The following is a 27,591-nucleotide window of genomic DNA, read 5'->3' on the forward strand; positions in this document are numbered from 1 at the left end:
TACCTTTTATTATTCATCATGGCTTGTCGAACTACGATGTTTCGTATAAATGCTTCAAAATTGTCTTCATTTTTTTTCTTGATTTAATTATTTTCCGTTTAAACATAATTAATTCCCTTCTCAATCATTTCCCATAGTGTGTGACTTTCCGAGCAAAAGCTGCCCAAAGTGCTCACATGACGTGTGGAAAGCAACAACAAAAAAAAAAGAAAAATACATCCACCATTGAAAAAAGCTCTCCAATCAACCCACTTTTCTCTCAACCCCAGCGAGTAAATTCATTTGTTCGACGGAAAAGCTGAAGCTTTTTGCCCCTTCCTCGACGGGCGCAGCTAAAGTCATTGAGGCGTGTTTGGCGTGTGAGCGGGTAGCTTTTATTTCGCTTCCACGAACTCCTCGTCTTCCCATTCATGTCATCTGGCAGGCGTGTAAAAAGAAGCAAAAAAAAAACAACTCTCCTTTGCTGGCCCCATTGATAGATCGCAGAAGGCGTGTTGGACAGAAGGCTTTCCCAGCGAGATTGGCCGCACGCGCTGCAAAGAGAGAGAGAGAGAGCGCGTCTCGTGGGTGAGCTTTCGCTTTTCCAGCAGCCCTTGTGCCTGTGAGCATGCGCCCGGAGAGAGCAAGGATGAGAGAGAGAGAGAGCGAGCGAAGGTCCAGCTCTCTCGGCCCGACGCTCTTTCTCTCTCTCTCTCTCGCTCGCTCTCGGGTTTCGGCGACAGGCGAGCAGCGCCTGTTTCATCGGTGGCTTTTCGGTAGCAACCGTCGCTTCGGACACATCAAACGCCTTTTGGACGTCGTCTGGTCGAGTGAGGTGAACAACGGTTCAATTTTTCCGCAGCTGTGCGTGTGTGTGTCCGTGTATGTGTGAATCTTAAAGCAGCGTTACCACCCCGCTCCACAGCACCTTTTTCTTGAGCTGCTTTCACTCTCTCTCTCTGTCTCTCTGTCTCTTTCTCGCATCCTACATCGGACACCTCTGTACGTGTGCAAGTGTCAGCGTGTTTCATGAACGTCTGTATGTGTAGGCTGTGTAAGTGTGAGCCTTTTTTATTGTCCAGAAGAAGGCTTCACAAATTTGAATCGTTTTTTCCCTTCTGCTTTTCAATATCCCAATTCCCTCTTGCCCCCGTAATGTGTGTTTGTGTGCCTCCATCTGACGCAAAAGTGACATAAGAAAACGGTGGCTTTGGTGGAAAAACGATTCAACGGCCTGTAGACGCCTCCTACGATCGCACCTAAGCGCGTCCAACGCAAGTGTAGTTTGTGCCTGTGTGTGTATGTGCCGTTGTAGTGTGTGAAGGTGTGGACATCATCACATGCTCCATCCGTCAGAGCAGTGAAAAATATCCTTCCAAATGGCATGAGCGTGTGGGAGAAGTTTGCAGGTTGCTTTTTTTTTGTTCCTTCAATCGATCGAACAAAACCTGGTTGAAGGTGGGCGAAAATTCGCTGCTGTTCCTGCTGCTGTTCCTGCTAACCCACACCACACGCTCGGAAAAAAGGACATGTGAGCCCCCCCGCCATGGAGGGAATGGAATTATGGAAGAAACATCAAGGACACCGAAGGACCCTCGTGTCCCGTCCAACCTCATTTTACCCAGTTCATCGCTTTTTCAGTGTAATGAAGCATTTGCCTGGAAGGAAATGAAATCGGAAAACAATTTTTTCCCCAAAGCGTTTTCCTTCTGTGTAAAAAACTAGACCAACTGGACCAACATACGTGTGTGTGGGCATGTGTGCAAAGTGTGTGAACACGGCAAGCAAAGAGGGATCGAACGAAGCTATGACCATCTTTTCCAAACGGCCCCGTGTGTTCACGTGGCTTCGCTGTGGGGTTTTCAACGGGAGCGTTTTTCCCATTCGCTTGCGTGCGAGAGAGCGAGAGAGTGAGAGAGTGATCGAAAAGGAAAATTGAGAGCGAAAGAGAGCGCAATAGAGACACAGAAGGAGAGCGGAACGGATGTGTATGTGTGTGTGTTCTTTTTTTACTCTCTCACCGAGCGCTGACTGCTGTTGTTGACTCTTTCCCGCAAAAGGATCGCTTCTTCGCAGGGTTTACACATACAACTCAAGTTTTATCCGCATCGTCTACCCACACAACTTGCTTCGCTGCTGCTGCTGCTGCTGCACAATGATATCATTCTGGTCGGTGCTTTGGCAGACAGATTAACAAAAATTAACCAAAATTCACATAACTCACAAAACAATATTCAGATTTATTTTATTTTTTCAACTATCGAACGTCATTTCGGTTGCGTTTTTTGCGTAACTTTGCTCGCACCAGTGCGATGACATTTGGCTACGTGTGACGGTTACGCCATCTCTCACGACTCACGGCTCACTGCGAACTCACGTAGCTCAGCCGCTCAGCGTGCGTTGTGGTTGCGTTAGCTACCAGGCTGCTCCATCGTGCTTTACGTTTACTGTTCCAGTAACGCTCTTTGCACAGTTTGAAAACTTATTTTCTTATAAGAAAAATGCACACACATGAAGAGTGGATGTTTGAGACGATTTTTTTTACGCAGAGACGTTTTTTTAGAGACGTCAAAGTCCTCTGACGCAAGTGACTCTTGCTGTTGCTCATCGGAATCGGTGTTTGGTAGTCCTTCTCGCTCCTGCATCATTCAATACACACACTGTCCTCCTCTGTGTTCAACGATTTCCGTTCTCTTTCGCACACGCGAGTTTTCCTGTACAAAGACCTAACAATTCCTTAACATTTCCTCTATTTTAATCATTTCTCGCCGGTGCATATATCCTTAGTGCGCGTTCGTTGAAGTGAGTGTGTCACCGTTCCCCATATCCATCACACCCTAGCGCAGTGCTGCAGAAGAGGTTAAAGTGTGACCGAGGCTGGAAAAGAAGGGCCGTTTTTAACAGGCAAAGTGCAGCCACCCAGCCAGAAGCGTGTGTGTACGTGTGTGTACGTGTGTAAGCCAAACACCGTTAAGGAAGAAGTACGCCAAAAAAAAGGTCAGCGTGTGCAGGTGCTTCTAAGTGCGTGAGTGTGATACGACGGTTGAGTGCGTGCGTGTGTGCGTGTGTGTGTCGATAAGGATAAGCCTGATAACCTCCCTGCCTCTTGGAGCTGCCTCAACCTAGCAGTACCTGCACTACCACTACTACTACTACGACTGTGACCGAGCCCGTCTAAAACCCACAGAAAACAGCACAGAAAATGTAAGTATGCGGCTTGGGCGCGGGCAGTTTATGATTTCCATGATTCATCCCCATTATGTGTGTGTGTGTGTGTGTGTGTGTGAGCTTTGGTAAAGATCGATGCGATACGAAGAACGTCAGATGCACGGAAATTCAACACTGCAAAACATTCACCTTTACACACACACGGACACATTGAATTCTTCACATTCTCATCAGTTTTATTTTATTTTTCGCATCATCATTTCCCATCAAAACTGTACCGAAAGCATGGGAAAACGGGGAAAACTCGCTACATGGGTACATCGAAGTGTGCCTCGATGCCACCGATCGATGCTTTCGTGTGTGTGCTCTTTGCGAGTGTGTATGTGTGTTCGATAAACCCGCTACTGCAAGTAGGCTGATGGTAGGGGGGGGGGGGGGGGGGGAGATACTCTCACTCCATACTCTAAAGCCACCATCGGTAGTGACGAATGTAAGGGAAATTGTGCCCATTTTCCTCTCGATTTCTCTCACAAAAACAACAACAACAAAAACAGGACGAACGGCATGTGAATGTGCAGTAATCTTTCTCTTGCAGCGTATCCTTGCTAAAGGCGAGAGAAAGGAATGAGCGAGAGAGTTGTGAGCAAGAGAGAATACATTGCAAAAGGATCTGCCCCTACGCTCCGATGATTAACCGATCGCCCTCTCGTTCGGTGTCGGTTTGCCAATCGATAGTGTGTGGAGAGTCCAGTTTTTTTTCTCAATAAATTTTGTTCTTTAAGAAGAACAGTACAAAAAAAAAGGTTTTAGCACAATAAAACCCTTTCAACAACCGTTTTATCAAAACGCATTTAAAAGAAAAGCAGGGAAACATCCAAGTTGGCAACGGGCCAACACAACGGCTAGCAACGACGGGAGAGGAGAGCCATCTTTGTGCTTCTCACCGTTGAAGTCACACACACACACACACAGTGTATCGTATTGCTAGTGACGTTGCTTTAGTGTGCGATTGCGCTTGCAGTAAACGGGCTGCTTTTGTGATGCACACGCGCTGGTGCGGGCTGGCACAGGGGATGCACCAGGGGGGTGGGGGGGGGGGGGGACTGCACGACGATGCAGCATTTCTGCATCCTTCGGGAGAGCTGGATGAAATGAGGTTTTGTGGAGGAAAGAAATAAATAGAACGAACCCTTGTGAGAGCTTATCAGAGAGAATGATGAGAAAATCGGGAGAAAGAAGGAGAAGGAGCAAAAGGCTGGACCGTCCCTAGAATGTGGAGTAGTGCTTGTAGAGTAGTAGGACACACACACACACACACACAGATACACACGACCTCTCTGGAGCTGTTTGTGCTACTTAGAACAGAAAGGTGGTAATAGTAATAGCTGGGTGTCAATGGTTTTTTTTTGTTGCTCTTTACAATTGCCCTTGAGAACAACAATTCCAATTCTAGTGTGATTATCTTGCTCTTTGGTCTTGCCATGGTTTTGTGTACTATGTACTAAGTATTATCTACTATAGCACCATGTCTTAATCAATAGTATTTCTTTTTTTAAAGAATTTGATACTAAAAGAAATATATTCACTTCACCTAAATTGTATTCAAATTGATTTAATACGTTTATATAGAAGCACAATGGTATTCGGAAGAAGTTTTCACTAAATTATACAGCATTTGGGCCTGGCAAGTCGTTCAGAAAGCCTTTACAGGGTTAACGATGGTGTTTTGGATGTTTTCCCCCAATGTGTTTGGGTTCGTGTTACGCTTTTATTATGTTTAATACGGGTATGCTTATCGATCTTTGTTTACGAAAATAAAAAATGTGGGACATTCTATTGTTAGATGCAGTTATAGCACCGACGAACCGACGGGACACTTGAGCTACAAAAGTGTCCCACACGTAAGCACTGTAATTTGCTATTGAGGCGTTCACTTCTGTCAAAATGAGCTCTGTTCGCGGCTGCTTAGATGTAAACAACTTTTCAAAAAACAAATTGCGAAGGAAGTGTGAGGCACGATTTTGTGAGAATAATTAAACAAAACACGTAGGAGATTCATTTTATGGGTTTTCAAATAACAACAAAGAGGTAAGAAGTGGATAAAACTTTGCGCGTTGGAATTTGAAGAGGAAACAAAACAAAAAGTAGGGCTAGCTGGTTTTCGCTAGTGTCAAAGTTGTAAGCGAATCATTATAGAGATGGCGCTACTGTGTAACGTATTTTCATTCGAAATAAGGAGACAACTTTTAAAGCTGATTTTGTTCGAAATTTCACGTCGGTTTATCGGTGGTTTCACGTCGGTTCTGGCTTTGTGATGCATGAAGTATAAAAATAATTTCAAATGACCCGTGTTTTAGCGTGTAAAACGACCCCTTTAATGAATTATTTAATACGTTTGAAAAAGAAGTTTAAGTCAGTTGAAATAAAGTCAAAATGAAAAAAAAATTGTTTAGTTTACCAATTTGATTTAAACCAATTTTCTTATTGATTCTAGTACAAGCGAATGGCCTTAAGTGTTCCTTTGCTTTTTTTTTTGGTTTTTTTAAGCATTTTTAGTTTTGATCTCATGCTTAAGTGGTTCCTTTGTATGAACTGGAATCATCCAGTGAGATCAATTGTTTCCTCTATTTTCAAACCTCTTTCTTGTGCCTTATGCATTTCTTTGGCAACGCTCCTTGCTTTTCCAGTATTATCTTTGTGTATACTTATGCACAAGACTATCTCTGTGTATAATCGGATGTACAGGCCGGAGGACATTGTCCGTACTCGCTAGTGTAATTCCGATTTTCATTAGTGCATCTGACGGCGGCTGGTGGAAGCTTTTTTTGGTCATCGAGGGAATGCCGGATCTCAAATTTAAGTAGTTTTTTAACCGCTTTTTATGCGGAAATGGCTGAAATGTATTCAGAACATGAAAACTTGTCCAGTCCAGTTTAAGTAAAAAAACAAGGAAAAATAACATATTTTCTGAAGCGGTTCCAAATTGTTTGGCAAAAAGGCTTCGGTCAACCACCGCCAGATGCACTAGAGAAAATTTAAATTACACTAGCGAGTACAGACCATAATGACCTCCTCCAACGACCAAAGCCTGATGTTGGTCTTTTTCGCCATAAAAGAGGGTCTTAAATACGATAACTAATGATGTATTTTATAGCCTCATTTAACACTTGTTTCGTGTAATTCCAGTCAGAGTAGTTTTTTTTGTATGTTCTCTTTTAAGTAGGAGTTTCAATACATTTGAATGTCAAAAATTTGCTGCATAAATAGTCGTTCGGATCTCTTTTCTAACCGCAGGGCCAGACGAGGTGAAATATACAGCAAAATTAACTATTTGACAGGTGAAATATCTGTCAGATAACGCATCACAGCAACCAGCTGATGTGCAATATAAACGAATAACGTGTACAAAATCGCAACTAAATCCATTAAAAAAACTTCGCTATCAAGTATTTCGTTAATTTTCAGCCAATAATTCACCATTTCTTCCCATTTGTAAATGTTCCGTTTAAGCAGATACTCTATTTAAGTGATTTTCGAAGACGGACGTTGTATCTCCCCAACCCTTTAGCTTTACCTGTTAAATATGTGGCCTGTCAAATAGTTCATTTCGCTGTATATTTCACTTCGTCTGGCCTCACGGTAAAGCCTTGTAAAGAAGCAAGATCATTATTGTTTTGAGAGAAAATGTAGTTTTCATAGATTGCTACCTGATCAAATCTGAAAACTCTTTGCCCTGCTGTTCATATCTAATATAACCCTCATCCCCCACAAAAAAATGCCCTACCAAGACTGGATGGATGCGTTTAAATAGTTTCTAAAATTATTCCCACACGCACACACACAAACACAATGATTAGCTCTGCGCGTTGACTGCGACGCGTGTGCGACATCACGTACGCAACGGCAACGGCACAGTCCATTGCTACTTTGATGCTTTTTTAAATTGTGTCGATTTGAACCAAAACCGCAGCTCAGCCAACTCGGCTGATAAAACAAGCTAAACAAACAACCGATGCAGCTTATATCGCGGCTGGGAATAGGCGGCACATAAAGAGATTCTTCTCGAACCTTATCGAATGTTTATGTGTGTTTTGTGGGTATTTTCCGCGGTTTCTTTCTAGTACAAATGGGATTATTGTTGCAACACACACACACACACACACATGAAACAAACTTCTTTTTCTGTCTGCCCTTGCCACTTCACAGCTGCTCACATGCCAGAGCATGACTCACAAACAGTTGTGGGATTTTCCTACTGCCCTACAGCTTTCTTATTGCCTGGAAGCAATGGAACATAAAAATGAAACTATTAGTTTGTTTCATGTTTTGAGTTAAAACTGTTGCTTCAAAATGAAACCGAAACAAAACCATACAACAAACCAGCTTCGATTTGCAAACAACATTGCATGGCACACGCACATCTCACACCATGTGTGCGTGTGTGTGCAAACCTTGGCAAAAGCTTTTGGCGCATGCGTCAAAAGCTTTTGGCCCAATGTTGCGCATGAAAAAATGGCAAAATCAAGTGGCAAAGACACCAGAAAGGCCACCGAAAAGGGAACAACCAACGCACAAAGGGAGGGAGAGAGAGAGTTCTTTGTTGTTTTTGTGGTCGTGTTTTTTGTTTTTTTTCCTAATTGTTGTGGGCAGCCGTGCGTGCCGACCCCTGGACTTGCCGTGGCAGTTGCGCTGCCACCGGTCAACGTCCAGGGGGACAACAGTGTGTACACGCACACTGTCGCACACACTAAGCGTGCAAGGCTTAGTGTGTGCCGAGCGCCGAGCAGAGTGTGCACGAAGGCCGATCGAGCAGGAGCTCTCGGCAGGGGCGCTCGGTGCGGCTGGTGCGCGGCCCATACAGTATACGTTTAAAGTGTTTGTTCATTATGTATTTTATTTATATCGTATGTTTAATAAGTGTTTAAATAAAGCAAAAGTGTTTAAACATAACAGTGGCGACGAGGATGGGATCCTCCTGCGTAAGGGGGATCCCAGTACGAACCCGCGGACGCCATCGCGATTGTGCATGTCTTTCGCTGCATCATCGCAGCAGCCATCGCGATGGCAAAGGTCCGGGAAGGATTGGGCCGCCGCCCCCGCCAAGACCGAGGCCCCGGATGCCGTCCCATCAAGGGGACAGCATGGGCAGCGCTGCACACTCTCGGCGACGTGTGAAGGTCGCCAGGCTGCAGTCCAAGCAACGCCGGCAGCGTCATCGGCGAGGAAGCTTTCCGCCTTGCTGCTGGGCTATAGGCGAGAGCGTCATCCGCCAGGCTGCAGCCCCAACTTCAGCGGGCGAGGGTCAATGCCGCCCAGCAGTTACAACAGCAGTCGTGCCACTGTGTCCTAAGAGGGCGAGGGATCTATGCCGCCCTGGATGCAGTGTGGAAAAGGGACGGGGACCCATGCCGTCCCGGGTGCTGCCCTGTACTATGGGGGCGAGGGTGTCATGCCGCCCCGGGGGCAGCCACAGTGTCCAAAGAGGGCGAAGGTGTCATGCCGCCCTGGATACAGCACTACGAGCAACAGCAACGCGCAAAGGAAGGGCGAAGGGTCATGCCGCCCTGGCTGCATCGTGACCAAGAGGGCAAGGGTGTCATACCGCCCTGGAACAGCATCATCAGCATCAGCCCCAGCTTCAGCGGGCAGCAGGAACGTGTAAAGGAAGGGCGAGGGTCTATGCCGCCTAGCATCAGCATCAGCAGCAGAGCGCAGCAGCAACAACAGCAGGAACATGTGAAGGAAGGGCGAGGGTCCATGCCGCCCAGCATCAACAACAGCAGCAACAGTGTCCAAAGAGGGCGAGGCCGCCCTGGATGCAACAAAGCATTCGCCGCCGCAGCAGGGTTGTCGTCGTCGGCTCGGCTCAAGCACGACAAAGGGCGATAGCAGGGTGGAAAAAGGCGACGAAGGCGTACGCAGCATCGCCACCGCGGCAAGTGATCGTCACCGTCGTGGAACAAACGCGAGAAAAGGGTGAGAGCGAAGCCGATAAGGGTTTCGGTATCCGTGGTATACCGAAAGCGCTCGCGCCACAGCATCCCCAGTATTCATCAGCATCGGCCGGAGGGTGTCACCACACCGGTATTCCCTCAGTGGAATATTCCGTGTCGGTTCGACCCCTCCGGATAAATAAAGGGGGAGATGTTGTGGGCAGCCGTGCGTGCCGACCCCTGGACTTGCCGTGGCAGTTGCGCTGCCACCGGTCAACGTCCAGGGGGACAACAGTGTGTACACGCACACTGTCGCACACACTAAGCGTGCAAGGCTTAGTGTGTGCCGAGCGCCGAGCAGAGTGTGCACGAAGGCCGATCGAGCAGGAGCTCTCGGCAGGGGCGCTCGGTGCGGCTGGTGCGCGGCCCATACAGTATACGTTTAAAGTGTTTGTTCATTATGTATTTTATTTATATCGTATGTTTAATAAGTGTTTAAATAAAGCAAAAGTGTTTAAACATAACACTAATCTTGTACCTTTTATTAATTGCAACCTTGCGACAGGAAAAAAACAGTGTACTGATACAGAAGCACCAATAATGCTGATACAAGGGAAGTAAAGCAAAGCGCCAGATAATGAACGAACCGATCGATCAGGTGGGAGATGATAGTGGAAGACCAAAAATAGGCCAACCTGTGTGTGTGTGTGTGTTTGTGCCGATTTCAGCAGCCTCTGAGGGCATGTTCGATAGGGCGTCTTGTTTATTATCAATCCTGGTAACCATCGCATCGGTGGGGGACTTTCGAAGGGCACACCAACCACCGGCGAATGGAGCTGCTCTTGCCAATGCCGGTGGAGAAGAGAAGAAGTGTGTGTTGAACAGACTGGACGGCATAAAAACAAAAACTCGTTTTCTTCAGCTTATTATTAACACGATCCTGTGCTCGGTACACTCTTCCGATAACTTTCATCTCACCTTTCGAATTGGAGTTTGATAAGCGGATGGAATTCTTCATTTTTTCTTTTTATTTTGTTCCTCCCCCAAAACTTGCTGCGTTTGTGTGTGTGTTTGTGTGTACCAATGGGGGTTTGTTTTTGTTTTCGTCTAGTACCGGCAAAATAACCCCCACCCTTCAACCCCAAACCAAGCCAAGCTTCTTTTTCTTATGGTTGCTTCGATGGAAAAAAAAGCTGACGCGCAGTTCGATTTACCGGTTGCGCAGGTTTTTTTTTTGCTTTTTTACCACACACGCTCTGTGTTTGTTATCGCCCCAGCGGCGTGTGCAAAACAAGAAGAAAACGAAAGAAGAAAGAGCGCGCCCGTGGGGGACGGAGGGAAAATGCGCTTACAGAAAGCAAAACAAAAACACACGCTTCAACCCGGCTTCTTCAAATTATTGTTGTATGCTGCTCTCGTATGTTGGGGTGGTGGTGGCTTTACACCACCTTTCACCCTTCCTTCCCTCACCCACAGCAATGGTTGATGATTACACACGCCGTTGTTTACTTATTGCCGCATGGGCGCAAGCAGTACCAGCACCAGCAGCAGGCGTAAAGGCGTGAAGGAGAACCGGACCTCCGGTGGGGGGGCGCTGTTCAAATAAAGCTAAGACGCAGTAACTCGCTCAGGCTTCTTGAGCGTGTTGTGCTTGGGAATGGTCCTCCTTCTTTCCCTTTTCTTCAACAACAACGAAAAAAAGCAACAGTTGCTTCGGAAGGTGTCATCGTACACAGGAACAGAACTCGACAAAGAAAGCTAAACTCGTATTAGTAAATTTTAAGGAATTATTTTCGTTTCTTTTTTATTATTTAGTAATAGTACATTAACTTGCAGCTATAATAATTGATCACACACGCGCGCGCGCGTTCACACTCACAAAAAAAGGTACCGATAATTGTAATTCATAGTTTAAAAACAAGCAGGTTGGGGTGGTGGAGCAGTTGGTTCCGGACCTACACCACTCCCCCTCTCTCCACGCACTCCAGCCCTTCTCAGGAGGGGGGGATAGGTGGGGCGGCGGCGGGGTGACTTTGGCCTTCTTTTTTAAAACAAAGTCTAGAAGTAAGGACGATGGCGCACACACACACACACACGGCACGGTGCACAACATAACACCCCACCCCACCACGTGTGTGTGTGTTTTCTCCAGTTCTTCTCCTCGCCCTTTTATGCTGCGCGCAGTTAGCAGTCCGTGTGCGTGCGTGTGCTTGTGTTTGTGTGTGTTCAGCTTGCCTTTGAAGTCACACAGGGTCATCCTCTATTGCGTATTGCGCTCGGACACAACACAGCACACAAAAATAGCAGCAAAACCGACGGATGAATGGTTGGATGCATCTCTTCGCTCTAGGCAAAACAAGGAGGAAGTTCTACCTGGTAGTGGTGGTGGTGGTGGTGGTGTAGTTGGCAGGGTCGTTTGTAATGTGCGCCGCCCACCCCGTACCGCCTTTAGAGATCTCGTTTTTCGTTCGCATGGCGCGCTGGCCGGATTAGAACCACTCACTCACACACACCACATTCGCACGGAAGTCACACTCCTGCCCCGTGAGCTTACTTCGGCGGTGACTTCTTGTTCGATTCCGTGTTTTTCAGCTTGGTCACAATCTTGCGCGAATGGCCGCTCGGATCGTAATGGTTGGTGTGGTCGCTTGCCTCCTTCTTGCTGCGCTGCTTGCCACTGTGCCCCGAGTGGATGTGCTTCTCCATCTCGAAGTCGTACTTGTCGTAATCGTCCGACATTTTGCGCTCGCTTCTTGTTTGGGGCTTTTGTAGTTTACTTCCGTTTCCTGGGTTTAACTCCTTTGTAGAGTGAGCTGGTGCTGGTTGCTAATTCGAACAACTGGGAATAGAAAAGTTTGTGTCGACCAATGTCTAATGTACGTCCGCACTGTTTAACTGCTGGTGAAAAACTCGTTCTTTTGTTTGGCCTGCAGTGCCCTTTTATAACTGCGCCCGCGCAGTGTGTATGTGTGTGCGTGGTGCGCACACACTAACGAACCACCATCATCACCACGACTACGATGGTCGTGCTCTTCGGGAAGCAAAACATCAATTACGCTCTCCCTATCGGCGCTGTTTGGCTGTGTGTGCGCGCGTGTGTGTGTATGTATTTATGGATTCCAATTCCGATAGTCACTGATTGCACTGTTAAATTGTAATCATTATTACACTCTAATGAGATGCCAAAAATTAAGGTGAATCATTTAAAGCGCATTTTAATCTTACGATAACACAGCCACAGAGCAAATCCCCTTTCCGACGGCAGTGCTTGCGGTCGTCTCTGTTGGGTTCGTCTGCGCATGTGTGCGTGTTTTGCAGCAGCACCAATACACCTAAAGCAGTAGCAGCAGCAGCAGCAGCACCAGCAGTGTACCCTCACCGTCCCTTCGTTTCCTCCTTTGCACCAAAAACATTTGCCCTGTTGCCACCTCTACGTCTTTCTTCAACAACAAAGCAAGCGTGCGGATGAGATGGGTCGATGCAGTTGGTGGATCTCGCTCTTTCTATTCCGTTCGCTGGTCTCTCTCTCTCTCTCTCTCTCTCTCATTCTTTCTAACGTTCTCGTGCGCGCACGCTCTCTCGCTCTCGCTCTCTCGCTCTCGCTCTCTAATTCTCATTTTATCGCTGGGGGTCGTCGTCAGCGGTGTAGTGATGGGCACAACACCCTAACGATCCAACGATGGAGCGATCTCTGGCACTGTATCACACAGTGAGCACAGTTAAACACTTTACTTCGAGAAAGTACTCGAAGCTACTCGAGGGGCATGTTCTGCGGAAGGCAGTTTGCAGAAATTTTAGGGATGTTGAGTATTATTAACTGGTTTTATGAAGTCCAGTATTTGCACTGGTCTGAACAAACGTTTCCTGAAGCAGGACTTGTACTAATAACCATGTCATAATCATAGCTGTATACTGGAATGGTATATTAGTAGAATTAGTAAAGTGTACATCAAAACATAAACTTCATTCGGTTCAGTAGATCATTGGTTTAATTCATTGGCTTCGTATTTTAAGCGGATTATTTCTCAAACGGTCTTACACCTGTTCTCACTTTCCTCTGAATCGTTATCCGGTTGCTATGGATCGCAATCCTTGAGAATGGATCGCAATCAACTACGTCTGAATCGTTGTCAGCTACGTTTGGATCGTTCTCAGCTACCTTTGGATTTTACGGTAGCTCGCGCAAATTTCGTTGCGGCGCAAAGTTTATTTAGTGGCCGTTTGGCGTACTGCACATCATAACAGACGATATGAAAAGCAACAATTTCATATTGTTCTATGTTTGAACCCAATGGAGAACTTGTGTTGAAAAACCATTTTTAGGCAATGAATAACATTTCACAGATTTGTCGGCTTCTACGCATCAGAATAGATTCCCATCCAGACCGCCCCTCCATAGCAAAGCAGGAATATCCGACTAAATCTCGAAAACATGACAGGACAGCCTAAACAGGATGACCACGTAGGTCGTTACGTCAAAAAGAAGAAGATTGTGCAGGTTTTTTTGGAAAACTTGGTCAAATAATCAATGAAGTATGAATGGTGATGTAAGCCTCTAATAAAAAATACGATTAGATTTTACAATTGAATGCATTAATTATTTAATTCTTTTCTTGGCATGCAAATGTGTCCCGCGGTCACTGAATAAACGGTTGCGCTGCAATGAAATTTGCGCGAGCTACCGTAAAATCCAAAGGTAGCTGAGACCGATCCAAACGTAGCTGAAAACGATCCAAACGTAGCTGACAACGATTCAGACGTAGTTGATTGCGATCCATTCTCATGGATTGCGATCCATAGCAACCGGATAACGATTCAGAGGAAAGTGAGAACGGGTGTATTTCTCAGAAGCGTTGGATCATTTAATTGGCATAAAATGTACTTATTTTAAAATGGAATTTCAGTCAAATAATACTTAAAGAGTAGAAGAATATAGCAAATAGCTGACGATGTGTAAATAGCAAGGATTTAATGTTAAATCTCTTGAAATCTTACCGTGATCAAGCTGAAGCTGACTTATTTTTAGAACAACGATGAAATGCGTCAAGCGCAAAGGATTAAACAATGATGTTCTAAAACAAAGGTGTTTCTAGTAGTAGCTTTTTAGATTACTTAGTACATTAATTTTTAATGCTTATCAAATATTGCTTATTAATTCTGTGTTGTTGTGACCATATGAGCGTTTTATTTGGATTAGTCGAATTTGGGCCAAATTTAATCTTAAGTTATCATAGAGTTCCTCATGGAGTATGCATAAACATCCAATATGTGTTTCTGGAAGCATATGAAAGAAAAACAGCCGTTATCTAACAAGGAATAGAGCCGCATGCTTTTCCAAGTACTTAAGCGATCACTGCTATAGACAATAGTTGTATAGACTTAAGATTTTGTTTTTCGATTGAATTTAGCCCTTTTTAGTACAAGAGGGTTTAGGCTTCTAAGAAGCGCAACTTGAACAATTTGAGACTTTTTCTTGAAGCTTTTCTTGAAATTCTACTTCAAATCATTTAAAATACATTTCTCAACACCTTTGACCTTTATTGTTGCTTGTTGCCAATCATATGCAACAGCATGAGATAATCATAAGTAATTACCTTCATTTTTAAAGGCTTCTTGAGTGCTCACCAGAAGTAACAATCTTACCTAACCTGATCACTCCACTCGCATCGATGAAAGGTGGGACGACTAATAACCGTAATTGAGGACTAACTTTCTTAGAAAGTCAAAAGAATATGGTTCCAAAAATAGGGCTCCGCAGCACAATTCCGTTCAGCGATCTGTTTGAGTAGGTCAATTTTATGTTGAATTAATGATGAACGAGCTGGCTGAAATAAACTGCTGGTAGGGTGGTAAGGGTGCTACTGCTGCTGCTGCTGCTGCTACTGAAGGTACATACAACCATTCGGAAGCTCGACAAAACGCCAGATGCAATGTAAATATCGATTTTTCCATACCACCCGGGGGGTTGGGGCTCATTCCACTGTCCATGACGCCCGCGTCCATTTGCGATTGCAGGGTTTGCGTGCGATGGCGGCGACGCAGCTAGTCTTATCGCGTCATGCAGCACGCAGCAGAGAGCTAGCTTACAACGGAGCCAACCCCGGCAGTGGACAGTGGAGAGGGAAACAATGGCCACGGTGGAGTGCCGCCTGACAGACGAGACACACACCACAGCAGATAGATAGTCAATGTCATCTGCAAATATCCTTGTAGCAATCGGTCCGCAAATAGGACCCAGCTGTGACAATAAATGACTGGCACGGATGGCACGGGATCTATCTCTCGTTCGTGCACGATGAATAAAACACGGTGGAAACAAACAAAGACACAGCACTAGATCGGGACGTCATTTCCCATTGGATATGATGGTGTGGGCACCTGTCATTGCAAAAGTCACGAGCTCTGGCGGGCACGAGTCATCGTGATTTGGGGTAATTCATTAAACCGTCATCTCATCCTCTTCAGTAGTGGGGATAATTGTTTTTATCAAATAGTTTACAAAACTACATAATACTTATCGAACTGTCCTTTCCATTAAACAACATTCACGCAAAACACGCACAACTGACGACTGCAAACGCCAAAAAACTCAAATTTCTTCCACCTTTCAACCTTTTCAACACACAACAAAACAATACACTGAGAACAGATGAGTGGAGAACAGCAAGCAGAGTAAGTGAATGTTGTTGTTAACTTCACAGACACAAACATACACAACAAAAATACCCGCCCAGGAAAATGGTAGAAGGAAATTTGCATGAAAATATGGCTCAATTCTACTACACAGTTCAACCTTATTTACCGCTTGTTTCTGTATTGTACCTGCTTCAGTTAAAGTTCAGTTCGTTCAATCAGTTTCGGTTACATTAATGTTAATTTAATATGTTATCATAACACTATGCTACTACAACCCTGTGCGAGCATCTGCATGAGCGCTTACCTTTCAAACTCCCACGATACATTATTCAACGGCAAAGGTTGGCAAGAAAGGTTTGAAAAGGTAAATATGATTGGTAAAGGCGTGTATCCTACGAACGGCAACAATCTGTGTTTTTACGGCGCCTGATTTATTCATTATCACTCAATAAGAGTAGTTAATGAAGAAGAAGAAGAAGTGTGGTGAAACGATGGCCATCCCAATAATCGAGTTTCTGTACAGTGCAAACCCTTGCTAAACCCCTCAACACTTTGGCTCAAGGGTAGGAGGAGAAGGAGAATGTCCCCGTGTGACAACTTTCCAACAAACACGGAAACAACTTCAGGCTTTGCGCCCTGCGAAAGTGCGAAAAATAGGCCATTCGTATTCGCTGGCAGGACTTTCCGCCAGCTCACTTTCCCTCACGTGGGTTTTCATTTTGCTTCAAGCAGGGAGGGATTTTTGTCGTTTTTTTGTTGCTCCTCCAATCGGTATACGTTTGTCCGGTGCCTTGGTCGGAGTTGTGGTCGGTTTTCCTGCTGCTGGTCGGAAGCGCATGCGCGCGTACCCTCAAAAACGTATCTATTGATTTCTTTGCATTATTGCTCCCCACCCCCGGTATATACACACACACACACGCTCCTTCTTGGTTTGTTGTGGAGTGGAAAACCTGGACCCCAGCAACGAACGGGGGTTGGGGTGGGGAGGTGATAGCAAAGGTATTTAGGCGGAAATCGAATGCCAGCTCTCCCTACGCAAATGAGCACATATACTAGCTAGTTGCATCGATTTGCTCCGGTAGCGATATCGGTGGTTCGTGTTGGATGGCCGAAAATAAAAACAAGCGCCAAAAGGAAATGAGAACGGATTTCCTGACATACATCGAAAAGTCGAAACCAACGGCTGTTTCGTCACACTTCTCCACCCAACCCCGAGCCGACGTAATCGTCCAGCAAACCCTGCATTTTGGCATGAAATGTTTTACAGGACGAATACATTCACTTTAATCTGTTTGTATTCATCACTTTTTGAAGTAATTACCAAACTCGTGTGTTGTTTTCGCTGTTAACTCCTCCCCTAACACCCTAACTCAATGTCATAAACAACAGCCACTAACGTGATAGCTCACAGTAAGCATCACAGTAGCCGTTTGTGTTGGTGTGTGTGACGCACCACCAGCTGCGCGGTTGGACGCGTAAACATTACGTAAAAACACGGAAGTTCGGGAAGTGATTGCAATGTGTGCTGCGCTGTAATCTTGCGACTTACGCCCCAGGCAAAGACAGAAAACATCACCTGTCCTGTTCCTCTCACTCGAAAGAATTCAGCAAGTGCACATAACTTGAAGATTACAGCAAATGGGGGATATGGGGTGCAAGAAGTAATTCGATTAGCACCCCCAACGTTGACCCTCCGCAGACATAATGGTAATGTACACAGCAAATGTTTATCTTTGATTTTGTTCGTTACTTTAGCGTTTACTCCTTCTTTTTTGTTTGTTAGACAACAACATGAACCAATAATATCAACACGATACAATAGCAAACTGTTGTTGATTCGAGCAAAAAGAAGTAACAATTCTTCAAAAATAGCTTGCCAGTTTGCTATTGAGTAAAGCTACCCAACATTTCAGCCCTCACAGCTTTTGTACTAAAAACTCGGTTTGATGCAAAGCAGCCGGATCCAAAAGGAAGTATACCCGTCGTGTCGTCTCGTTATCGAAGATTCGTTCGATTTAGCTTCCTAGTTTGTTGCCCGTTTTGCGTTCTTGTCGCAAAAGAAATGTGATCGCTTTGTCATTAACATTCTTCTGTGCATCTTTTTCCTCTCTCTATCTCTTTCTTTTGAAATCACCTCAATCAACCCACCGGTACAGGTCGGCCCCAGATGGTCTTGCACCGGGTGCAGCGGCGGGCGGCGAGCCGGGAGCGGATGGAATCGTCGGAGGACCACGGACGCCTCAGCAGATCGCGGCACAGAAGCGACTGCAGCAAACGCAGGCACAGGTCGACGAGGTATGTGATGGGGCGGTTTGGAGGTAAAGCGAACCCAAGGCACTAATGTTTGATGTGTCGTTCATGCACAGGTTGTGGATATCATGAAGACGAACGTCGAGAAGGTGCTGGAAAGAGATCAGAAGCTGTCGGAACTGGACGATCGAGCCGATGCGCTGCAGCAGGGCGCGTCGCAGTTTGAACAGCAGGCCGGCAAGCTGAAGAGGAAATTCTGGCTACAGAATCTAAAAGTAAGTGGAGCAAATTATTTAAGTGTTTTTTTTAAATCCACTACTCTAACGTTCCGTTGCAATTTTGTTTTTAGATGATGATAATAATGGGCGTCATTGGTCTCGTCATACTCGCAATTATTGTAGGTAAGTGAACGCGAGCCGGTAGGGGATCAATATTCAATTCAAACAATGTTTGAAACACCTTTTTTCTTGGATGCTGTGAAAGACAAAGCAGCTTTCTAGCAATAAAGTTTTAAGCTAACCCGAGATCTTGAAAGTATTTTCACCTTCCTTTCGTTCGGTTTGTTACGCCGACTAACGATGCATCACTCTCTCCGTACCAAACTGTCTTTATTTTTTGCTAATAATTTTTCACAATTTGTTCTATGTTTTGTCCTCATCAGCAAATTACATGTAAAACTCAAAAGACATGCACATGTGGGGAAAAATCATTAACCTTCCCGCCAGAAAGACCCATTGAAAGAAAAACCCCATTTACCAGTAGAGTAGCGATATTTGACATATTATACAATTGTGAGGATGAAGAACATGTCAACGTGGATGCAGTGTAGAGAAGGAACTAATCACACACAAACAAAGCAGATATCATCAAGAACGATGCCCTTGCATGGGAGGGTGAATTAGAACATAACCGAGCTCCGAGATGATAGGTGGCATCATGTTCACAGTATAAAAAATATGCATATAATCACATTATCATCATCTAATATCCTTACGGTTAAACCGGAACCAGAAGATAGAGAGAGAGAAAGAAGGCGTAGAAGCGTATGCAAAGTATAGAACTTCCGTATAGTCAAAAACGATGGATCCACAACCACACGCTCACGGGTATAACACGGGTATGATCAACGAAAAGAAAAGCCATCTTCCAGGGGAGCGAAAAGCCAAGGTTTGCGTACTCCTGTTGATTGTCTGTTTCGCTGTCTAATATCTGTGCGGATTTGTGCACTGATATAGTACTCTGTGGTTGATGCTGAGTTGTCTATTTGAAACTGCTTTTTGTGTTTATTTTACTGTTGGTTTCCCCCCTTTTTTGTTAAACGTTTTGAGATTTTCTGTTCGATTACATGCTCCGCGTCATGTAGCTTGTGTGTCATATTTTGTGCAATGTATAAACCACCTCCCTTGAATGGGTGAGGAGATGTACATCTGGTGTATAACAGTTTGCCTTCGTGTTTTGTGCTGATTGTGCTAAATATTTGACTTGGCCGTACGTATGATGGTACGATGCTTGCGAGTGTAATAGTAGAGCAATAGAAAAGAGAGGAAGGTTTAAAACAAGACATACTAGTAAGTGCATTTTGTTTGCGGATTGCATACCCTTGAGGGGAAATTAAATGATGGGTTTAAGAAGGTAATTTCGACATTAGAACAGTAGTCGCATACGTTAACGAGGGTGAGATGTGCCGAGGTTTTGTTCGCCTTCAAAGAAAGCAAATTTCCTAATTTAAATAGCCAATTTGTATTTAAAAATCACTCTCCAGACTCTTTTACATCACCTTTTAGCTACAGTATTTAGTACCACATTTCTGACCTTTTTAGTACCATTCTGAGGTCTTAGTAATACAACCCCGCCAACGCCCTCTGCAGTAAAACAGAAACAACCGCAAGCGTGTAAATCCTAGCAACGATTTATTTCTTTTATCTGATGCGCTTTCTTTTCTTTATCTCTCTCTTTTCATTCTACGTCCCGATCACGCCCATTTGCAGCAAGAAATTAAACACGGCTAATCGAGAAAGGCAGCCGATTCCTCTTTAATCGAAACCGAAACAAAAATCCAAAATTTCCAGTCGCAAGCTGCAAAATTACTTATCCAAACAACTTTCAGCCCAAAAAAACAACAACAAAAAATGCCATCAAACCCCTTACCCCATCATTATTATTATCATCAACAACACCATCAGGCAACATCGTCCACTCTATCGTACGCGTATATATAACATATGCATATAGCCCTAAAGCCAACCATTATTAGCCAACTCGTAGCGTGTTGTCTCCGTTGTCTGTCGGCTCTGTAACACCGGCGTGGGTACGAGGAAAAAGCGCCGTGCTGTTTGCCAATAGTTTCCCGATTCGGCTTACGATTGCTCTTATTTCGCTGATTCCTGTCCCGAGTTGGGTGTGTGAGTGTATGCGAAAACGTACTTCCGGATGACCCATCGACTACAGAAGAGCGACCAATGTTCAGAAAACGTGGGTTGATTTGTATAACAGATCAATACAAATTGTTAGTGTTTGGCGTGCAACTGACATGTCTTCTAATCGGCCCAAAATTTTGGAAAGTGCGTATTGTGTGAGTTGATAGCTGTGGTGCAAGCAACGCAAAATACCTAAAACAGAAGTAAAAGAATCGAAAAATCTACTACTGAAACAGCTACTCACAATCATCATCAACTAATCAAACGACAACTTCAACGTGCTTGAAAGCGATAACAACGGGCATTGGTTACGCGTACGAGTTGAGTACTTACGCGCGCACGCAGGTTTTACTCTCCCTTTCCGCTCTGTGCCCTGCGCTGTGAGCTCGCATCACGCATCTCCATTCCAGTCTCTTGTTCGGTCTCTCTCTCTCGCTCTCAACTTGTCTCTGTGTCCTACTCTCGTTTCGAAACCTTCAACGCACACTGTGCGTCGTCGCCTGCTTCAATTCGAGCTCTTCAATCCGTCATCTGTCAACGGCAAAATCTGCGCGAAACAAACCACAAGCTTTAAAAAAATATATTTAAAACCAAAATCAACTGACCCAACCAAAACCAATTCGACCAAAAAACGACACAATGGCCGCCAGTTTGGGTGAGAAAATTTTTAACTTGTTCTTCGTAGCTACCGACATCACCCTTACCCCTTAACCTGACCCCCCCCCCAGCCCTCGCCCTCCAGTAAATGCTAAATGATGCAACAATATTAGTGTAAAATTATCGAGCATTTTGCTCGGCACTGTTTGTTGTCTACACTGTGGCTGCGTAATGTGCATTGAATATATCCTGTGGTTCTACCGGTTTCCTTGTAGTGTTTACGTTATTTATACACTTTGCTTTTAGTATGTTGCTCCCGATCAGTAACGCGTTACGTATGTATGTGTGTGAGTGTGTTGCACTTAATCCATTACGCACTGTCAGTGTCACTTAGAGTGTCTAATCGAATAGCAAACGTTGTTAGTTGGTAGCGTTGCTGTTACTGACCGGGAAGCTATGGCAATCGTTTTTGTTATATTAGTAGACTTTGTTTTCTTTTGTAAACGAGTTTTAATTCATTTTTACTGTACCTTGTTTTAATGAGTTTGTTTTATATATTGATTTAATCCAATTATTTTGCGGTTTGGCTTCTAATTAGAAACTATTAGTTATATTTAAAAAAAAACTAGCACTTAGCAATAGCGAACAATATAGTTTATCCATTTAATAGATTACTTAATCAAATAATGTTATTAGTACTTATTACAGTTTTCTCCATAGCTAAAATCTATTATATTCGTTTATTTCACAACATAGTGTAAGAAATTACTTGTATCACAAGCATGTTAGAATCTGTCTACAATCAATATCAAAACACTTTTCCACTCCACTACTTCTTCTATGCTTTGTCTCTATGTGCATGGTGGAGGATAAGAGGAAGCTTCTCTCTTAGTACTATTGCTACCTTGCGATCTGTAGAGTTTGTGTAAGGAAAACTAGTAACGATAAACAATTCGCAATATTTCACTACACAGCAACAACAGGACAGTGGCGTAAAGGATGACACTAAATTATTAATTCAAACTACTACATCCAAACATGTACAACACCGTTCGGCAACAAATAACACCAAATTTTACACGACAAGTTGAAACATTTGGGCAAATACCAATCACTCTTTACGCTACACAGCCTCATGTTTTTTCTTCTTCTGAATCTTTTTCAATTCCTTTCATATGATAATTATTTCTTTTGTACTTCAAATTAAGCAGTAAGCAGCGTTTTGATACAATTTTCTCTATAGTTTATATACCTTGAATAATCATTTTTTCGTCTTTCTTCTTGATATTTTTAACACCCTTTTTTACTCTAATTTTTGTTGTTGTTATCCTAAAAACTCTCAATTAAAATAATACAAGATAGAATCACAGTTCTCGCAACACATACTCACCGCAGTGCTATACAGCAAAGATATATGGAAAACAAAACAAAAAACAAAGAAACAAACAAAATATACAGTTGTAAAATGACAACACAGTGACAGATGACAACGAACATGGTGCAATAAACACGTCTACCAAAACAAACAATCCACTTACTCGCAAAAGCAAACGAAAACGTCCACTCTAGATCGTCTGCAACACTCGTTCTCGTACTGGCTCCAATCGTCTGTGGTCTTTCTCTCACTCTCTTGCTCTCTCGCTCTCTTTCTCTCTACTCTCTCTCTGTTACTGTCTGAGTGTCTATGTCACATACACCCTCCCATTCTTTGCTTCACTCTTCGAAACAACCCAATCACACCACTCACACACTCGTCTACTATCATTACTCGATACTGTTATACTGTCGTAAACCTTTAGTTGCAACAGCAGGGCTACAAAGTGTAAATGTTTGCAATTGATATGAATGGGGGGAAACTACTACTACTACTCTGTACAGTATTGGAATATAAAAACGCGTCGCGTGAAGCATTCAAAACGCATGGAAAGTGGATGATTTCCTTTGAAAAAATGAGTCGATTACGCGATTTAGTACAACGCTGTACTAATAGCTGTTATACAGTCACTTTGCGCAGTGCCATCTAGCGAAAAACCCGTAACCTCTTAATGGACACTTTTCATCAGTTTTAAATGCTTCCTCCCGAGCGTTTCAGCTCAGTAAGTTAGTAAATTGAAGTAAAATGCTGTAAAAGTTGCTCTGCCAGCTCGTTGCTCCTGCTTGCGTGATGTGGTCTGTGCGTAGTGGGCAGACCGCAGGCCTTAGTGTATCCATCCGTTTGTATGTGTGTGTGTGTGTGTGTGTGTGTGTATACGTGTGGGTGTATGTATGAATGTTAGTAAACTCTATCCCAAAGACAACTACTACGATATTTCTACTCTCCACCATCAAACACGCTACTTTCATAAATCTCTCTTCTTTTCCCTTCCAAAATGAGCGCCTAGCTCCATCTCTCTCTCTCTCTCTCTCTCTCTCTCTCTCTCTCTCTCTCTCTCTCTCTTTCTATCTCCCTCTCTCTTTTTATCTCTTTCCTTCTGTATCTTACTTGCAGTCACAATAACAAAAAACGACCAATACACCACCACTACTCCCTCTCTCTACTATGCGTAATACCTATTCTGTAATGCTCTGTTGATGTAGTAACTCTCCTGTGTGTGCGTGTGTGTGTATGTGTGTGTGCTGTTTTCGTGTCGTGCCACAGTGGCACTCGCGCGAAAGTACGCTGCTGTATTAGAATCTCCAGCTTCCCTAGATCTAGATCTAGAGGAGCGGAAACGCAACCCACAATGCACCTTTCCCCCCGCCCGCCTCCATAAGGATCTACTAATCCGAGTTACTAATCTGCCGAAATCTAACTTTCTTCGTAGCGAAATTCATGCCTGCCGATCAACCGCAGCAACCGATGATGATGATGGGCGGCCAGCCGATGCAACAGATACCGATGCAGCAGATGCCGGCCGCACCACCGGCCCAACCGGCTGCACCGGCCGCCCTGGTACAGGACGTTTCCGCCCTGCTAACTGGCGGTGGCGCTCAGCTGATCAAGAACTAAGCGGTGATCAGGACGAGGTTCCGGACAGTGCAACAACAACAACAACAACCACCACCACAACACCTGTCGACGCATGAATTGGTTGGTCATGGAGAACAACAACAACAGTACGGAAAGAAACAATGGAAGAAATGAAGATCAAACAAACGTTACAACACATAGAAAGAGAGAAGAATGGAGTGAAAAGTGAAGAAGAAGAAGAAGAATATGAAGAAAAAAGAATAAGAAGCACCATTACTATCCATGTACTAAAAAGAAAAGAGAAACAAACAAACACACACATATACACACTCACATTACATCGTCGTCATTCGCATGGAGTTTAAGAACATGAAACAAAAACCAAACAAACAAACAAGCAAATACACAAAAGTAGAAACACAAAAAAGTGGAAACAAACCGGAATGTACTAATGAAAACAACAACAACAAAAACAAAAAATCGCTATTGCATTTAAGTGAGATACTTCCAGTATAAGAAGACAAACAAAAACAAACGAAATAAATACAACACATACCGTTATAGGAAGAAACAGAGCAACATAGAAAGTAGTTAAAAGACAGAAGAAAAGAAAAGAAAAAACAGCAGGCGTAAAGAGATCAAGAGAAAGGGCAAAGGATATAAAGTTCAGAAGAAAGGAAAGAGAGAAAGAGAGAAAAAGAGAGAGAGAGATTAAAGAGAGAATAAGGAAAAGGGACAAAGACATCAGCTATTACGGTGTGTTACCGATACTTCCTGCACGAGGACCGCCCCTCATCCCTCCCCAATATTCTTCACGTATGCGCTTCGAACCCGTTGTTCTAAACGATCCGTTGCGCAAACGGTGGTCCAGGGTTCGGAAGCAGAGAGTTTCAAATTGGTGGAAAATCACTTCGACAACCGAAAGTTCATCTGCTCCATCCAGATTGGATGCGTGTGTGTGTGGGGACAGGTTGTTTTTGTTTTATGGCAGCATACACGGAAATCGCTGTAGTACAGTTACACTCCCGTGCAGCTACTTTTCTGTTTTTGTGTTGGTGTGTTATACGTATACTTGCAAAGGCAAATCTCCTCAGAAAGGTGTTCACGGGTGCGGCGGTGTGCTGATGAGTTGGTTGGTCATGGTATAATGTTTAAATTAAATTAACAAAAAAAAATGAAAAAATGAAAGAAAACTTCATTCAAACATTCCACAGACACACACACACACATAAAGAGTCTCACGTTCACACAGCATAATGTTACAGTTTGAAGTTTTAGTAAAATTACACCCACACGTGAAGCGGAAAGTATCGTGCAAAGAGAAGGTATAAAAGCAAGAGTGAGGAAGCAAGGAAAACAGGAAAACAATGTAAGCGAAAACGGAGTGTAGCAAACAAAAACGAATCGAGACAAATTTCCTTACATTATTATTATGATTATTATTGTTGCAGTTGCAGTCGATCGTTCGCGCGGTGTATGTGTAAAGTTGGGGGGCAGACAATGCAGTTGGAGGAGAGGTGTGGTGTAGTAGGCAAGCACTTCATTGAACCATTCCCCCCCCCCCTTCAATCAAACCTCCTTCATCCTTTCCTTACATTCTCCCCCATCCCCATTCCAGTAAACAATGAAGCGAAAGCTGAAGGGAAAACATTCGAATGAGCGAACAGAAGAAGAAGAAGAAATGTCTATACTAATGCATTAAACAAAACCAAAAAAAAAATAGCAACAAGCAACGAAAACATGAAAAGAGCATAAACTATGTCAGCTACTTAAAACACTTAAATATTGCAACAATAAACAGAATTATTTCCACGGAACGGATTCCGAACTTCTCCCGACCATCTGTAATCAGTTCAGTTGACTGAGGGCGAGGAAATGGTGAGGGAAGAGGCGGGGGGGGGGGGGGGAGAGATGGAGAGGGGATGAGCGGAGGAGACTCGTTTGTCACTTCTCATCACCCCCCTCCCCCCTTCATGAATTGTGGCTTCCATTCCATGCGATCACATGCGAAAGAACCGTTGTTTTTCCATTCCGATCCGAATTGCAGGAACAGGAACAGATCGGATACAAACGGGTAAGGTGTTATCATTATGCTCTAGTTTGCTTGCTGGCTTGTGTATTTGTTTTTGTTATAGGAATTAGTATTTGCATCCAGTAAAACAGAGGCGATGAAGGAGGAATATTGTTTTGTTGAGTTTGTAAGTTTTGTTTGAAAAATTAGATTGCGTCTAATCTTATGGGGAGGAGTTACCTTCTCTGTGGCGCACCTTAACCCCAAGGCGCAATGTTCAACTGGAGCAATGTTGTAAAGTATTGGGAAATGGAAAGTGACAGTTAAAACGCACCATACTTAAGGAAGCATTTAAACTAGCAAAACCCAATCAAGAACCCCTTATTCAATACTACTAAGCAAAAGAGAGTTGGAAAGTAAACACTTCGTGTAAACATCACGTCATTGAAAGCTCCAAAAAAACACGAAAAACGTCATCAGAAAAAGAGACACCACACCATGACAATTTAGGGAGGGAAGGGGAGAAGCGTTCGAAGCAAATATAAACTAAACATAGCGATTAATAGTTAAACAAAATAAATCGAAAACATACACACACACACACACACAATCGACAACCGAAAAAAGGAAACAGAAACAGAAACAGACAAACCCTGCAAATTGGGCAAAATGGAGGAGAAAAAAGGAATAATACAAGACAAATAGAAGTTGTACGATGTGTGGTAAACAGCAAAGCGGGTAAGGAGCAAACACATTACAAACACACTAAAGACAGCACGAAGAGCACACAACTTAATTTAGACAGTGAGTTCACAGAGTAGGTAAAACCGATTCGAAACCACAATCATAACCAAAACTAAGGACAACTAAGAACAGAACACAAAAAGAAGAAAAAAAACCCAAAGCAAAATAAAAAAATAAAATAACTTTACTCGCCAAAGGCAACAACCAGCATATGCAGAAGGTGGGCGGCTCTTACACGTACTCGCCCACACTGATTGAAATAACTCGTCATTATCATCACTCTCATCGTATCATATATTGGAGGAGCACGGGCGAAGGGGAATACGGTTGTGTGACAGAAAACAAGACCAGCGCACTTCACATTTGAAGAAAACCCTGAAACCCCGAAGCCCCGAACAGAATCTATCACAGTGAAAGGAAAACCAGGTTACAAAAAAAAAAAAAATTATATACATAATATTGGAAAAGCTACTAATAATGAAATAATATCAAAACACAATTGCAAATGGAATGGACAACCCAGAGAAAAAATGAAAAACTGAAACAGAAGAACAAATTGTGGAAAAAAGAACGAAATAGGTAACAGATACACAGACAACTAGAAAAATCAATACAACAACAATGAGCAACAACATACAACCCACAAGTAATAGGATCCTTCTAGCTCTAGCATAGCATTTTTTTAATTTTCACACTTTCTCCCCCTACTAGAATATGTATAACAAAAGTACCCGTAACAAAAGTTAAGCAAATATATGTGCGACAAAAAGAAAGAAATTGAAGAGATTAAGGAACAGATGGAAACCAAATCCAAACCCCCCATAAACAGCTAATAAAAGACGGAACAGAAACAAAAAATAAGTAAAAACAACAGCAAAATCACACAAATATATATAAATACATTGT

General features: G+C 43.7%; 2 protein-coding genes across 8 annotated transcripts; one reads left to right on the top strand and one right to left on the bottom strand.

Moving 5' to 3' along the window:
- Positions 1-705: 705 nt before the first annotated feature.
- On the top strand, positions 706-25,758 carry LOC120961648 (vesicle-associated membrane protein 2). Of its 7 annotated transcripts, XR_007452182.1 has the most exons (8): positions 743-861; positions 2,767-3,183; positions 15,730-15,752; positions 17,873-18,011; positions 18,083-18,241; positions 18,316-18,367; positions 18,628-19,133; positions 23,785-23,874. XR_007452182.1 is itself a non-coding variant. In XM_040385565.2 (7 exons), exons 3-7 carry the CDS (start codon positions 15,730-15,732, stop codon positions 23,967-23,969), a joined length of 558 nt encoding a protein of 185 aa, XP_040241499.1. In that variant the 5' UTR covers positions 706-814; positions 2,767-3,183; the 3' UTR covers positions 23,970-25,758. The 7 variants fall into 7 exon arrangements, 6 of the variants coding, with proteins under 6 accessions (XP_040241499.1, XP_040241498.1, XP_040241497.1 ...); XM_040385565.2 differs by lacking the exon at positions 18,628-19,133 and having other exon boundaries at positions 706-814; positions 23,785-25,758; XM_040385564.2 differs by lacking the exon at positions 18,628-19,133 and having other exon boundaries at positions 734-843; positions 23,785-25,758.
- LOC120961649 (nuclear protein 1) lies at positions 10,854-12,002 on the bottom strand. The gene has a single exon (XM_040385570.2). The coding sequence runs from the start codon at positions 11,817-11,819 to the stop codon at positions 11,631-11,633; it is 189 nt and encodes a 62-aa protein (XP_040241504.1). The 5' UTR covers positions 11,820-12,002; the 3' UTR covers positions 10,854-11,630.
- Positions 25,759-27,591: the final 1,833 nt, after the last annotated feature.

This window comes from Anopheles coluzzii, chromosome 2 (assembly GCF_943734685.1).
Source record: "Anopheles coluzzii chromosome 2, AcolN3, whole genome shotgun sequence".
NCBI lineage: Eukaryota > Metazoa > Arthropoda > Insecta > Diptera > Culicidae > Anopheles > Anopheles coluzzii.

Excerpts from the sequence above, each read along its gene's own strand:
- LOC120961649 (XM_040385570.2), bottom strand. The coding sequence starts at position 11,819 with ATGTCGGACGATTACGACAAGTACGACTTCGAGATGGAGAAGCACATC.
- LOC120961648 (XM_040385565.2), top strand. The coding sequence starts at position 15,730 with ATGAGTGGAGAACAGCAAGCAGA. Across the intron at positions 18,012-18,082 it reads CGCAGGCACAGGTCGACGAG|GTTGTGGATATCATGAAGAC; the intron begins GTATGTGATGGG and ends GTTCATGCACAG. Across the intron at positions 18,242-18,315 it reads TCTGGCTACAGAATCTAAAA|ATGATGATAATAATGGGCGT; the intron begins GTAAGTGGAGCA and ends TTTTGTTTTTAG.